The following is a 16620-nucleotide window of genomic DNA, read 5'->3' as shown; positions in this document are numbered from 1 at the left end:
CATTACACACACACAGGTACACACAAGTCTCCTGAGACTCATGCTCTGTGAAAGAAGTCCGCCTTAGAGTTGCTTGTTGCTCAGCCACACCAGAAATGCCTCTCAGATTGGAGACAGATCTAAGCATTATCCTGTCACAGCTGCAGACACACCACAGTGAAACACACAGGACCTACAGAAAGAGGTTTTCAAATTTCAGAGCAAGAAAGATACCAAAATACCAATCAGGAAGAGAATGGCAACAGCAAAGCCATTTTTGAGCTACTTTCAATAACCTTCCAACAAACAAAATAGAAGCCAGTTTCTCTCAACATGGAGCAGAAGGACAGGGAAAAAATAAAGAAGGACCATCACTTTTTCTAGATACATTTTTTTAAAATTCTTCATTCAGAGGAGACAGACATAAGAGGATCTCTGCCTGTTAAGACTGTACTCTTCAGGTCAAAAGTCATGGAAGGAAACTCTCAACAAGTGAGCTGTGAGAAGATATTCTTAGCATAGTTGTTTTCACAGATTGATTTTCAATTTTACAAACTACACTTTCTTTCTCAAAACATATCTGAGGTTTGAATTACTATGTGATAGCATGGATTTCAATACAGCTTTAATATTGAATTTCCTAAGTAGAATAATGCTGCAAAATATTTACAGCTGAAATGCAAGAATCCAGACATATGAATTTGTCAATATCACAAGTTGTCTGACATAGCTCCTTTTGGGTTCATCTACACACACATGCACTAAATATTCCAATGCAGTTACAGATAGATGGCTCAACTTCAATTTACAAAGTACAGACTAAGAGTTTTGTGAAAAGCACAGAAGACTGTACAGTAACAGTGCAGTATTAAGAATCAAAGAGAATAAGTTACAATCAATGGACAAGTCAGGACCACAACAGTTCCTTCAGTTGTCTCCCTCTAAAATAACTCAAAACCTACATAAAATATGCATTTATTTCCTTGCCTAAAATATTTATTTTCTAAAGGTTTGTTTGTAACACCACAGGCTTGGAGCTCCACCATGCTGGCAGAGAAGATGGCCAAGAAGTTGAAAACAGAAACAAAAAAAACCCCAAAACAGGTAGAGAAGATGGGAAAACACTTTTCTGAAGCCACAAGCTTATGGTTTGTATAGGGAAGGCCATAAACCACATGAAGCTTAGAGCAGTGCTCCCCAAAGGTTTGGAGCAAATACCAGGTGCCTTGTCAAGTTTGACAACAGAAACTCCAACCTCTGGATTTAGTAGAGAAATAAGAGTACTCTGGATCACATTTGGACACAGATTCTCAGCTGTTTTGCACATCTCCTGAATATACAACTGCTTTCCCCAGCTCTATCATGTGCCTTCTCTGCTTTTTAAATAAAATTTCCTCAGCGATATGACTCTAAATGTATGCTCTAATCATGACAAATCATTAAATCACAGTATGTGCCACAAGTTTTGCTTATCTCCTTGTTGTGAACTCAAACTGCTTAAACAACAGGCTTTGAAAAAGGGAAGCATGACCTACTAAGCACTGGCAACTGGATCAATAATAGAATAGCAGAAATGGAACACGAAGATAACTGGTTTGGTTTTTTTTACTGTTTCACCTGGCTGAACCATGTTATTTGATCACTAAGGAATATGACACCATTTCTGAAACAAAAAACAGAAGGTCTTTTTCAATTGAGTTTCTCAGGAGGATGTTTCCTTCCCATGACTCTAAGCAACAGAATGAAGGAGGTCTACTACTATTCAGCTCACTATACTACTTCAAACTTTAAGATTTCAGGTATAGAAGAGGAATACAGCTCTCTGTCAAATTTCCCACAGGAAAAAAGTATTGGGATCAACAGTGTACATACTGTTACAATTGAGTTCCTCTCATCCAGCGCAACACCACAAACCATAGCTGATTTTAAGTAACTGGTTTGATCAAGTACACCCCTCACTGTGACACCCAACCGGCGCCCTGTTACACCCTCCAACATCAGCTTGTACATGAGAAAGGTATCACCCCTTTACCCATCGTAATTGTGGCCACTCCACACAAATTCCTACATGCTTTATCTAATCTCACCATGAACATTTGCAGAATTGTCTGATATGTATTTGGTGTCTGAGTGCAAGATGGAGAACCCTCCATGGCCTGTTGGATGTCCAGTACGGAGAGGATCTGCATCACCTCCTGCAAAGCACTTTTGTGAAGGTGCTTATCGCCCAACCCTCTGGAGCAGGACACGGCATTTCCTTGTTTACACACCCAGCCTGGATCTACTGTTCTCAGGCTGGCCATGGGTTACAGCACACTGGACAAATCCAAAACAGCACCTACAACCCTACAGCTTCAGGTGGGACTTTTCATGCTACTGCATAGGACCTCAAGCACCTAACAGTTATCAGGCTTTTTGACCTATCATAGTCTAAGGACTAATCTTCCTTTCCAGGGAGATCACTAATTAGGACCTTGGCTCAACAAGCAACCCATATTTGCGTAACACATCAGGTGCAGTGTCACACCACCTCCTGATCCATCCCATTGCAGGAGCCCTGAATAATACATCTGCTTTGCTGACACTTTCCAAATAATTGCTTCCATTTTCTTACAACCCAGAACGACTTCAGCACAGACTCCCACTCCAGGTGACTTCCTAAAGACATCTTAGAACACTGCTACTCACTTCAAGACCTGTTCCACACTTTCTCAAATACTGACATCCCCACCAAGTACGTAATGCCTCCCCTAGTTAATTCTGTAATAACACATGTAGGAAATTATTTTCTTTCCATTTAGAAAAGCTGTATTGCTTGCTTTTTGGGTACAGGCAGAACTGAGACAGCTGCTGTCATCAGTGGTTATTATCTAATTATGTGTCATGAAGCAGATCTGCACAGACACAGCCAAGCACTGTGCATAAATGAGGAGCTTGCACTGCACAAATGACAACCATGTTGCAAGTAAAACATTGCTCAAGCAATTCACCTTTCATTTATAATGAATCCTCGCACAGATCAATATTAAGCTTTTCTATTCCATGGGTCTTTTCACATCAAGCAGAGAAATGGCCAATATGATCAACCACAAAGAAATTTATTCAAACATGACAATCCTATACGTCATGCCTTAATGACATAGTGAGTACAAGATAATATAAAATCCTGAATATATCAAACAATATGTGGCAATGCACATACAACTTCCCCACTGCAGGCAGCAAAAAAACCCCCTTAATTTGCATATACTTGATAACTATAAAATACCACTTAAAATACAATATTCTGTACCTAATGCAAAAAAAGCCATTTGATGAAAAATAACTTCAGAAATTTAAAATCATTAAATAATGATATGGTGTAAAAGCATAACAATACCTGCTTTTTGGAAATGGCATCATTTATTTATATGACATTAGCAGGTATCTTTTTTAATGCTAACTGATCAGATCTCACAACAAAGTAAGATCTTTTTGATATTAATTATAAGAACTCCTAATTTTAAATAAATAAATAAAATCAGTCACTTTCTTCTGTAAATTAGTTTAAGAGCTGACTGATCCTTCAAATATGTCAATACAGAGTTGATACACAATAAGTAATGAAAAGGAATTAAGCAGATGCAAATAGTAAACAGTAAATGTCATATAGCCTAAAGATATTGGGAAATACCCAGATTACATTTAGAAAATACACATCAAGGTATGTTTATAATGGGATTGCTGATTTAGTTCACAACCCCAAAATTAGTTCAGGACTTACAAAAATCCCAAAGAATCCAAACCACACAGCTGCATACAAACAATTATTTTTTGCATAATTTTAAATTACAAAAAGAAACAGGAGTGGAAACTCAAGTAACATTTTATAGAGCTCACTTCACTCCTAAATTTATATAATTACATACCACCTCTTACATTTACTCTACAAAGGTGGGAGAGGGGAAGTTACCTGAGGGCAAGGCATTCAGACATAAGGCCCCTACTCCTGGTGAAAGCAAGTGGTCAGTTGCCACGGCTTCTGAGAAGCTTCTGGTACTCATTTTGGTAGTAAGGATATTCACAGCAAACCAATCTCCACCAGAGCCAGCTGGGATCGCTGCAGGGAACGGGACACAGGGGACACACAAGGGATCAAGTTCAAAGGGAAGAAGGAGTGATACAATAATGTAAGAGAGTTTTAGCTGAAGATAACTGCAGTTACAACAGTTTGTTACACATCATGACACTACAGAATTCAAAACGAAACAGACCTGTGTAAAACACTAGATTCCTGGGAGAGTATCCCTTGCTGTCTGATACTACAGTACTGGAGCCCTGTTTAAATGAACAGCTTATGAATAAAATTTTAATCATGCAGAAAAGATCAATATAATGTAGCCAAGTCATTTCAGAGACACCCAGTAAGTGCATTCAGAAGATGAGGAAGAAGATAGCCCAAAGATGCAGCATAAGAGGGCTTTATTTCATTTTTAAATGGGAGACAACTTTTCAGTTTTGTTTTGCCTAGCTTGAGATTTCTCACATTATTTGTTCCTATTTACAGCATCTCAACCTCAGCTATTCAAAATTCACACTAAAGAAACCTGATTCTAGAGATGTAGGGGAATGGGACTTCTAGATTTGGTTTTGTGTTTAGGGTGGTGCTACCAAGACCTACACACGTTTGACAGTCTGATTTTGAAGGCTATGAAATTTTATTACAATAAGCTCCCCCCAAAAAAAGTTCACTGCTAACTGTCTTCACTTCAAAGAGATACCTCAGCTTAAATGTAATTAATTCCTACACTTTCACCCTTTTGGGTGCAACAAAATCTAAACATTTGGACAATGACCTTGATAGGCAGTTCATTGGGATATCAGAACAGAATTTAAGAGATTTATCACTAAAGTGAATTACAGATACATAGTTACAAATTATTCTTCTTCTCAAGTCTCCAGACTCCCAGTAATCGAAGAAGCTATGACATGAAAACTGTTTCAGAAGTAGGCAACCACGTAACTTTCAGATTCCTGGGTAGCTGGATCCAAGTGTTGCTTCCTTGAGAGTCAGAAGGAGCAAGCATCTCTGAGGTAAAAAAACCCAAAACTCCAGTGTTCTCAAGCTAAATGGTAAAGATGCCACCAAATCGGTGCTGGGGACATTCCTCTTCCAGCAAGGCTCGTACATCCATCCAGGGGAGGCTGGAAGAACTAAAAAGCACAGCCTAGCTGGAACTCTTTCCTCTCCTGTGTTTCCTTATCAAAAAAGAAGACAATTAAGAGATCTGAACCTTGGTTGGCACCAGCTCCACAAAGGTGTACTCCTACAGGAGTTACTGGATTGAGAAACCTGGGTTGTTGTGCAAGTGGCCAAACCCAAGATACTCTTGATGTAACTGAGTAATTACCTGTTAGCAATTATTCTGATGATTCACAGAAAAAACTGTGAAATAAATCACTTTGCATAAGCTTTTATAATTCCATTAATGTCTCATCAGAAATTATCTGATCTCCTTCATCCAATCTTCTTGTAGAAAAAAAGAAAAATAAAACAAGACACTTTAAAAAGCACCTCTCATTCTTAGAGTTATTTAGTACTGACTTTTATTCTGCTTCAATATTAAAAAAACCCTTCAAAACACTAAGGCTTCAATGGGAGAAATAACAAATTTAAAAAAAATGCAACTGTGGGCTAGTTTTGATTCTTACATACTCCATAATCACTTGACCTTAAGAGACAATTTTATTCCTTACAGGCTTTATTTAAATACCCTTTTTTCCTAGGGAATACTTCATACCAGTGTGTCAGATACTTGAACAGAGCAATCTTCAAGATCATTTTCCTTGTGAAACTTACTCATACTCTGAGAATTCTAAAGAAAATGATCACATACAACTCAAATGGTGCTGATTAATTCTTCTTGATTGTGCAAATGTATTAGTTTCTATTATGTATGCACAAGAGTTGTCTGACTTCAACAAAGCTTCAGCAGAACTTGATTGTACAAATACAATGTCTGTAGAATTAGCATTTAGATTTATAATATATTTGCAAAATAAAGTAAAACAAACCGAAATGGAAAAGTCAAATTCTGTGAGTTTATTTTATTAACCCAAACACTACTGAAAGCTTAAGAGATCTTTCTGAGATGTAACATAAGATTTATTATCAAATCTTAATAAAGGTAACAATTTAGAATTTTTCCAGAAAATGCATTATTGCTCATTTCTCTCCAAAATACATGTATAATTTCATAAGGCACCACAGCAATTTCAGTTTGAATTTCAGATGTTCTGTTACAGAATATTAAAATGCAATATGATGCATGAAGCTACTAACAAAAACAGAAGAGAGTGAAAGTTCTTTATTTCTGTTAAAAAAAGCATTTATTGATTCCTACATGCTCATCAGAACATTACTAAGACATTCACACAGAAGAAATTGTTGGCATGAAGTCTCCACTTAAATACTAAAAGTATTGATTTTCAAACATAAGGGAATTTAAGAAATACAGGATCACAGTGAAATTTTAAATTGCTCTTTCTCCTTCTTGTCTGCTGTCTCAAGCAGTTCTGCTTTACTACTTGTAGTTTTTCAGGCTTATTCTTTCCCTAAGTGCAGCATTTAAGACAGACATAATGCTAACACCTTCTGCAAGCATTCAGATACAATACAAACTCATTCAGAATAAGAGAGATTATTATGTCTACATTGTGTTTTGCAATTTTCACACATACTATACAAACCAATGAAGTCAATCACCTAGAATACACTCTGCAAAATTAGTACAAGCAAAAAGAGAAGCAGAAAAGTACACTCTTTGTGTTCTTTGGCTGGCTAAAGGAATTGGATAACTTTCACAAAACTAAAGTGACACAGAAGTAGAATACACTAAACTGAAAATAAGCAAAAACCTACTTATTTCGCTACTAGCAGAATTTTCAAAGTTCATCCAAACGATTTTGGTCATTTACTTTCAGGAAGGAAATGGCCCATTCTAGCCCAATAAAGGGGTTACATTGCTTTACTCTAAAAGAAGTCACCTCAGATCTCTTGAGAGGACAACATTCCTCACCAATCAGGCATGTCTGACTGGCATAAAACCAGGTCAACATGCAGGGCAAATACTTCGGTGGGATGCATATCAGTTGTACCAGATGATGCAGGATATCATTGTTTATATCAGTACCAGCTGATTCCTGATAATTATACAATTAGGATGCTATTCTTTGTACAACCATTCTCCATATGAGCTTTAGAATGACTTCCTAATTATGAGATGAAAACAATTGTCACAAAACTCACTGCAATTTTCTTCTATTGAAATCTCAGTATGTTCACATCTATTGATTCAGATAAGCAAAAGCAAAGGTCTAAGTTCATGCAGAACATTAACTAATGACAAAACTGAAAACAATTTCTGCCATACCAAACATTTCAAAATCTCTTATTGTTTTCTTTGTGGAAAATATTGAGTAAGATGCAAACTGAAACCTTTTAAGTTGAACTATGTGTTATCATTAATAAACTTAAGAGTTAATATCAATTGAGGTGAAGATTGTCATATTCAGTGTGGCTACTTATCAGACCAGCAAAGTTTATAACCTTGCCTTCATGCTTCTTACACAAAAACAAAACTGTTTCTCACAGAAAGGCATGGATCATGCAAATACACAGAAGACTCAGACTGCTCATTAACTAGAAAGGGAATTCCAATGTGACTAGAAGCCAAAACTGAAAAACACGTGAAAACACCCTTATACAAGTCTGAGTTAGTAATACCTGATCTCTGTATGCACCTCCCATCCAAAAAACCCAAGACTGAAACCCCTGCCATGGAGATGATCCCCTCAAAAGCAGAGACAGTATTACAGTAACCCCACAATGAACTTGCAAAGGGCAATCTAGATTCGTATTGGAAATCTTTAACATCATTGTTTCATACACTTGTCCACCAAGTCTGAGAAAAAAGAAGGAATGCTGAAGGATATCTGCAATCCTCATAGCAGAGCACTGAACAGAAAGTTTTGCAATAAAAAGATGCTGTTCAACAAAAATTCTCTAACCTACTGAAAATACGTAACAGCACAAATGAAGATTCAACACAAATTCCAGTTCAATGGGGAAGACTTTTACAGTACAAGTAAGTGATCCCAACACTACAGAGAAGACTGCTCCTAGGGATAGTGTATCTTTTCTACCTCTATAAAGGATGATGCTGTTATCCAGACACTTGTTTCATTTTAGGGCACATATTAAATAAAGACACTCCATCAACTGCATTCAGTAAAACCTCACCTAATACAATGTGGAGATGTCAAAATTTCAAGCCTCCAAATGGCAAACTCATCTCTTCAGTTTAGTTGATACATTTAGTTTCATATCCTACACCAAGCACCACATAATGTGAAGTACAACAAAACCAGACGTAGTTTGTTCCTACCCCTTCCCTCCTCGTTTTCTACCACAGCCTTGGGAAAGAACATCATGTTGAAGATAGAGGACATTTTTTAAAATTTTAAAAGACTGAAAAAGCAATAAACTCATCACCACCTGAGATAAAGACTTGTTACAAACTGAATAAAATAAGCTTTATTACCTTCACTGCTCTTAAACTGTAACACAGCAACAAAAAAAACGTTTATAAAAGTAAAAAGTAATTTGGATTTCAAAATGCAGTTTGGGCCATCTTCTTATTCTCAGACTTTAAAGACTCATACCTATGAAACATTTTCCCTGTCTAACAAATGTAGAATGATGAGGGCTCCTTCTACACCAGTGCCCATTATCAGTTCATCTAATAAAAGCACTGTGAACTACTAAATGGAAACTGCATTGCTCAATGACACAATGCTTCCAAATTTGCAAATACAGTACCTAGATAGGAGAAAGAGTAAAAACATGATTAAGAGACATTGCAGTAATCTTCATGGCAAACATTGCCAAATCAATGATGATTTGGGGAGCTGGACAAGATCTAAAGATCCCTTCCAACCTCAGCTGTTCTGTGGTTTGCGGCAAAAAATCAAAGCACTTCTCTGTAACTCAAGGTACAAATTCATATCTTTGTTCAAACATAAAGAGAAATAAAATCTTCAAAAATGAAAGTAAATCAAGATAAGAGGGTAATTCTTTCCACTATATATGTACCTCTTCCAATAAATTTTAGTCCTGCCACTAATGCCTGCTTAGTTGAAGATGACAAGCAGGCAGCAGTTTCAAGAAACTATGAAAAATGCAGAACAGCAACTATTATAGTAAGAGTAAAAAGTGAAAGCGTCCTTTGGCACTCTATTACAGGAAATTGGTTATGTATTTGGCTCCTTTGTCACACTCTCACAAAACTTATTAATGAAAATCCTGAATTAATACTTTTATAATGTTTGCTGAAAAATCAAGGTCCTGAAATTAAAGCTCATGTCACTTGAATTCTGCTTTCCTGAGTAATCAGCTTCTGAAACCACTGAAACACCTGTTCTGCAGGAAGTAAAGGTATTATCTGAACATGTAATGAAGAACACCCATAACAAGGGACTTAATAATACTGTCTACATTTTAGGTATCAAACACACTCTTTGAATAGTATGGATTATGAGCATCAAGTTCAACTTACAAGCCACAGACCAACTGGATATATCCCATAAGCTTTCCAAAAGTGATAAAATCTGTCATAATCATTTGGCAGAGCCTTGTTGAGTAAGCATTATCACAACAGACAAGAAAGGAATCACAAACATGACAAAGTACTTATTTCTAATCTATTCAGCTGCTCATTTGAAAAACTGGACAAAAACCGACTCATCTTACTCATACCTAGTTCCCAGATACATTTTAGATATACCTGTAGCATAGAGACTAGAGCTCACTTCTCTTCCCATACAGCTGGCTATATAGATATCACTACAGGAAACAAGCTGCTAAATCCAGCTACTCCAAGCACACTGCTGATTAGAAAACTGACTCAAGGCTGATGACATCTTCTCCTTGCATTTCCATTCACACACTGCTCTGTCATTTTCATGCAAAGAGATTTCTTTGTCAGCATTCCCTGCTATATAACTCATGAGCAGGGCAGAGAAGAAAAAATATTCTACTACTGCTCCATACATCACATTTAGCAGATAGATATCAAAGGATTTGGAATGAGAATTATGTTCTCCGTACGCATCAACAACAGATTAGTCAAATGACAATCTGTCACTTCATTTTGTTTGATTTTCTCTATAAACACTTTTCAGAAATACTACAAAAAAGTGGAATAGAACATTTTGTAAGAAAAAGAAAAAGTATTTCAGGTTGTATTTTTTAAGATATAAGCTGTGAAGAATTAGCAACGCTATGGTATTATGACAGATCAAGTACCTAACAGGTTTTTGCCTCTCTTTAGAAAATGGGAGAAACCTGATGCAGCTTTGTAAGACTCTATGAATCACATTGTGTACTTTCTGCGATTTCTCCTCTTTCAAGCACACGACATTGACAGCTAAGAAATTTGAAAGGATGTTTGTTTGTTTTGTTTTAGGCCGCGAGGCACCTTAGACATTATTTCAGTCACCCAGAAAACTACGAACTCTCCGCGGGCACCTTTCTGTTGCCCGGCCTCACCTGCTGGGTGTCTCAAGAGCTCGGAATTGCGAGCCGAGCGGCAAGGACACAGGCCGAGCTGCCCCAGCCCGGGCAGCAGCGCACCGCGGTGGCTGCTGCACGCCCCCGCCGCCCGGGAATCGCGGGGTTCGAGGTCTCCCCGCTTCTCTGTCCCCCGCACGCCTCGGGCAGCGAGGGCGGGCACCGTCAGCCCGCCGGGGAGGCGGCCGGAGCCCGGCGGTGACTCACTCGGTGACTCCCTCCTGCGCCAGGCAGACCGAGCCCCCTCCCCGCCTGCGCCGCCGGGCACTGGGGGAAGGAGCCGGGGTCCAGGGGCCAGCTAAGCGGCTGTGGCCGCCGGACAGCCCCACAGGAGCGCCCAGCCACCTCCTCCGCCTCCAAATCACTACGAGGAGGCGTCTTCGGTTCCCCCTTCTGCGCGCAGAATGGACCCGGTGCCCCCGCCCAGCGCCCAGACCGGGGGTCGCTCACCGGAACGGGGACCCGCGGTCGCCCCCTCCCCGCAGCGCCTCAGCTGCCCAGTGCACCGCGCCCCACTGACCTGGAGAGATGCTTCAGGATCTGCTTCTTGATAATGCCCGCCATGGTGTCTGCTTGCCCGCGCCCCTCACGACGACCAGCCGGGACCGGGAACGCGCCTCATCCCTGCGCCCGCCCCTGCCCGAGGTGGGGAGAGCGCCGGGAGCGGAGCCGCTATCCCCACTCGCGCTTACTCGACGCCCGGCGCCATCTTGGCCGCAGCATCGCCTGGTGACGGGGGCGAGACGGGGCGGGACGGGCCCGGGGCCCCCGCCCCGCGCGGGGAGCGGCGGCTCCGGGCGGGCAGAGCGGCGTGGGGAGCGGGGTACGGCCCGGGGACAGGGACAGGGACAAGCGCACGGGCACTCGTGGGGCCATGAGCAAGGGCAGTGGCGCCGCTGCCCTTCGCTTGTTCGCAGAGCCTCTGCCCGCCTGCTCAGCATCTCCGTCCCCATTCAGCGTCCAAAGCCTCTGCCCTCCTCAGCCGCACCGCCCACGTTCTCCCCGTTCTCTTCCGCCAGCTGTTTCTTTCATCCCTCCTCAGCCTTCCCATCTCCAAAATCTGGAAGCTGTCTCTGCATCCACGCCTGTGGCTCCATCCCTCTCCTGCCCTGTGGAGCATGTCCCAGCACCATCACACCTTTGCCTGGGCCAAGCCCAAAGATAGGACAGCTGCAGCTTCTACAGCACCACCCAAAAGAAAAAAGGCTGGATAAAATAAAGAGGTCTCCGACAGAAACTTACAATGCCATGGCAAGAAATTCACATGTATACACACAATACATAAATATCCTACACCCGAATTGCTCAAACCCAGACTTGTAAAATCAGGTTGTTCCCCAGATGCTTACATTTTGCTGGGTATCTATGACAAGTATACAGCCTATGAGTTATTTTACTTTTGAGAGAACAGCCTCTCATGCTGTAGCAAAATCTCCAAGTCAGTTAAGAAATTAATGTCTTGTATTAGTTTTGTTCATCCAAACACGGTTTTGTAACCCTTTTCCTCTGGCACTCCCTCATTCATAAAAGGCATCTTGAAGAATTTCAGTGGTGGGTAACCAAGTACCCTAAAAATATTAACTGGAAAAAAAAAAGAAAAAGAAAAAATATCAGTCAGAAAACTAAAAACTTTCAGATGTGACCTCCATATGCAGAATGGGCCTCTGTAATAGAGCTTGAGCTGCAGAGGAAAGACATCAGATACTATTTTCTTTTCTCTGCTTCTCATATACATAACATTAATAATTTACAAGCGATGAACCAAAACCCCAAGGACCTTTAAGTCAGAAATATGAAGCAGTAATAGAAAAAATAGGTCAGGAGATGAATATTTTCAATTGATTTTTCCAGACATTTAAAAATCAGTCCGTTGTATAATACTGACCTCATTATATTCTTGAAGAGATTTATAAAGTAGGAATAAGCTGTGTATGAAGCTAACACTTTTATGCCTGTTTTACGTTCAGTTTTCTCAACTAGGAAAAAGTCTACCAGTATCATGGAGAAGCAATACTCATCATCATGATGGGTCATCTTCTCACCAAGAGAGCAAATACAAGGGGCAAGGAAAGCAGGACCCATGCCATGTGTTCTCTTTCAAGTGTCCTGCAAGCATAGCTCTGGAAGAACAGGGGAAGTCCTGAGGCTCTTCACTGATGTCAGAACTGAAGACCAGAAATTTTTCTGTCCAGCAGGATTGATTTGTGACCTCATGTTGTATCCCCACGTCCTGGAGCATACTGTGAGGAGGAACAGAGGAAAATGCACAGATTAACACCCAGCACACACCACACTCTCCTCACCCAGAAGGGAATTAGAAAGGCACCAATGTTGATTTCAGACCTTCCCAGTCACTGTGGGCCTGCATGGTGATCCCCAGACTATGTCTGGCCCTTGCTAATCCCACCAGTCCTGATCCTGATTGTGACCTGAGGATTGTCTTTGTGCTTGATGTTCCACCTGCTCCATTGTCACGTTTGCTCGATAACCTGGGCTCTGGGCTTCACTCCCACGCCTCTCTGCCTTGCTGCCTGGCTGGGGGTGGTGGGATAGGCCCTGGCTAGCAAGGCCCTACCCTGCTGGCCACAGTAGCCCTCCCAGCTCCTGGATTCTCTCCCTCTCAGAGCAGCTGGCACTCATGTCACTAAGAAAGAACTCCACTTGTGAGCCTATCCAGGATGCTGAAACAATCTCAAAGAAAAAATTTGTCTTATATTTGCCATAGGTATTTTTAGGGCCTATTTGTGAACACAACAGAATTTTTGAATTCAACAGAACACTCAAGAAGCCATGGATGTGGAATTTTCCATCAGGCAGTCATCTCAACCAGCACCCTGCCCTTCACCATCACCCAGATACAGGTACATGGAGCACTGTTCATTGATGCAAAGTCCAGGATAACAACCCCCTGTGTCAGAGGGTGCAGTAACTTCTTCCTCGAGGTAATCTTTCTTTGGATGCTCTAAACAACCTGGAAATTCTGTACTTGGCACCACTCGGTCATTCTGAGACTGCCTGTTCCCACAGACTGGAGCACCTGTGCTTTGTAGAGGGTGTGCAGAGTTTGACTCTCTCAGAGTTTCATGTGTTCATGGGGATTTTTTAACTGTAAAAACTGGAATGGAGCTGAAAGGAAAAAACCAAAAGCAACTGGAGCTCAAGCAACTTCAGAAACATGAAGGTCACAAAATAAAAAAAAAAAATTGGTTTTCCCATTAAATAAAGAAGTAGGAGATGTAGTTAGAGAACAAACTAAATTTGAGCTAAGTTTCAGTGAGTGCTTTGCAGAACAGGAAATCTGGCATGCCTTCTTATAGATAATGCAAAAGATAATAGTCTGTCTTCAAATGCAGATGTGCAAGGCTTAAGTAGTCTGATAGACCATTATTCAAAGAACATCACAAAATATCAATTCTCAGTATTGTAAGGGGCAATGTACAAGGTTTGCTACCACATGGACTTTTGAAAGTCCTATTTATGTGTTCTTGCTGTGTGGCTGACTTGGTCTGTGTTATGTACTCCAACAACAACAGAAAGTCTTATCAGAAGTCCTATTGGAATACATGGGTGAATGTGTAAACAATCTCAATAAATATGTATGAATTGCCCTCAAGTAGCAGTGACAGTAAATACACCAACTTCAGTTTGAAGAGATTTGAAATATTTATGTATATCAACCACTTCATATAAATTTAAGTAAACTCTTAAAAGCTGGGCACTTGTCCTACAAAAAAAAAAGGAAAATGCAAAAGTAACTCCAAATCCAACACAAGTCATTGGATGATAACAGATGAAGCTTCATAGAGCTGGAGCTAGTATTTAGAAGGGAAACAGTGATTTACTAAATTCTGGCTTTCCTTTTATTTTCACAAGGCAAAAGTTAGCAATAGATATTAGGACTTTTTGAATCTAAATAATTATTCTAAGAACTTTATATTAGTAAAAGAATAAAGTAAAAGTTATGCAATTTTAAGAGTAGTATTTTATGTTTAACACTGAATACCTAGTAAATTTGTTACTATTCCATGTTTTATGTATTTTGGATTTTAATTACAAACTCAAAATTTACTATGAGTATACCTGTCAGTAGGCAAAGAAGGAAAACAACCTACAGTGTTCTTTAAAAAGCACTCAGGAGCTCGTGAATTTGAAAAACAGGCTTTTGATGATTCCTGTGACCTCTTCTCAAGAATCAAATAATGTATCTGCTATGGTCAGGATTAAGGAAGCTGTCCTTAAGATACACTTCCTTCACAAGCCTCACACAAAGAGGATTTGTCTAAAAGCAGATTGCCATGTGTTCCAATCAACATCCCAGCTCGTGGAAAGATATTTTTATTTGTTAGGGAGAAGAGTGATCATACAGAGTAACAGTTTAAGTTCAGGAAAATCAATTACACACAAATACAAAACTGTAATGCTCTGTTTTACTGGAATACAACAAAGGAACTAGTGATGTTAAGTAAAACATAAATAGAGCAAAAATTCATCACCAAGACAAGTACAAGGTGCTACACCTGATATGACATACCCCCAGAGCCCAGTGTAGGCTCAGAGCTGTGTGGCACAGAAACAGCCTTGTGGAAAAGGGCCTGGGAGTCTGGATGGACATCAGGCTGAATTGCACTTAGCCGTGCACCACTCAGCAAGGAGCACAGAGCAGATCCTGGGTTGCATCTACAGGGGCATTGCTAGCAGGGACAGAAACTTGATCATCCCACCTTGCTTGGTGCATTTCAGGCCACACCTGGAGTATTGTGTCCAGTTCTGCTCCCAGCAGTTCCAAAAAAAATTGTGGACAACTGGAGAGCATCCAAATTAAGGCCATAAAGGTGATCAAAGGCTCAAGAACACAGACTGAAGACTGAAGGACTTTGATTTTTCTGCCCGGAGAAGCTTGGCAGGGACTTTAGCACAGTATTGTGACACTTACAGAGTGGCTTCGGTGATGGAGGCTCTCTCTTCACAAGAAGACAAAAGGCAACAAGTGTTAAGCTGTACCAGGAGAGCTTTCATCTTGATATAGGGAACTTTTGCCCAGTGAGAACAACCAATCACTGCAAAAAACCTCTCCCCAGGGAGTTCCCATTGCAGGTTTTCAAGATGGTCTTGGACAGGGTGTTAGATTATCTCATCACAGTTCCCTTTACTACAAAAGGTTGGACCAGATGATCTTTCAGTGTCCTTCCACCTGGTGCTGTTCTATGGTTCTGTGCTTCTACAAGGGTGTGTGCTGCACAGACTTCAGTAAAACAAAAACTGGTCAGGAACAGCTAATTCCAATAACACTGTTTTCTATACTATTTGCAATAAAAGTGTTAATTATGCATGCTTTGAAAGACTTTCTACATGAAGGAAGGTTGTAGCCCGTTGGGAGCTGGTCTCTTCTCCCAGACAACACGATGAAAGGACTTAGTCTTAAACTGTACTAGAACTTGTTGTTATTGTTTCCCAGAAATGGTGATTATACATTGGAATGGACTGCCCAGGGAGGTGGTGGAGTCACCGTCCTGAAGGCGTTTAAAGAAAGGCCAGGCATGGCACTTAGAGCCATGGTCTAGTTTACATCGTGCTCAGTCATAGGTTGAACTCAGTGATCTCAAGTCTTTTCCAACCGAATTGATTCTGTGATTCTGTAACAGTAAAATAATGATTATGGAATTTAGAGTTGTCTCCCTTTCCACTGTGTCACATTCTTACATAGCCCAGGCCCATGTTGCTGCGCACTCCTCAATGACATCGTCGCTCAGCACCTTTATCCCGAGGCGCGGGGATCCCGCACCACAGCACCCCGAGCCGGCAGAGTCACCCGAGGCAGTGTGTACCTTTAAACCACCATCACACCGGCTCTCGCCCCAACATCCCCGCCCTGTCCCCAGCCGTCGGTGCCGCCCCCTGGGGCTGACGGCGGCGGGGAACGGCGCTGCCGAGCCGGGCGCTGTCCGCGGTGACGCCGTGTCACCTCCCCGCCCACCGTGTGACGAGCGCTGCCGGGTCACGCCCGGCCAATGGCTCCCGCGGCTCCGCCAGCG

At 41.0% G+C, this 16620-nt stretch overlaps 1 protein-coding gene across 1 annotated transcript in view; it reads right to left on the bottom strand.

Moving 5' to 3' along the window:
- The window catches only part of UHRF1BP1L (UHRF1 binding protein 1 like), a 47366-nt gene extending 36056 nt beyond the window's left edge, over positions 1-11310 (bottom strand). Inside the window, exon 1 of the mRNA XM_030959752.1 lies at positions 11109-11310. Within this exon, the coding sequence (XP_030815612.1) occupies positions 11109-11152 (44 nt within the window). The 5' untranslated portion in view covers positions 11153-11310. The remainder of the gene's footprint in view (positions 1-11108) is intronic.
- Positions 11311-16620: the final 5310 nt, after the last annotated feature.

This window comes from Camarhynchus parvulus, chromosome 1A (assembly GCF_901933205.1).
Source record: "Camarhynchus parvulus chromosome 1A, STF_HiC, whole genome shotgun sequence".
Lineage (NCBI taxonomy): Eukaryota > Metazoa > Chordata > Aves > Passeriformes > Thraupidae > Camarhynchus > Camarhynchus parvulus.
This window is presented reverse-complemented; position numbering and strand designations above follow the sequence as displayed.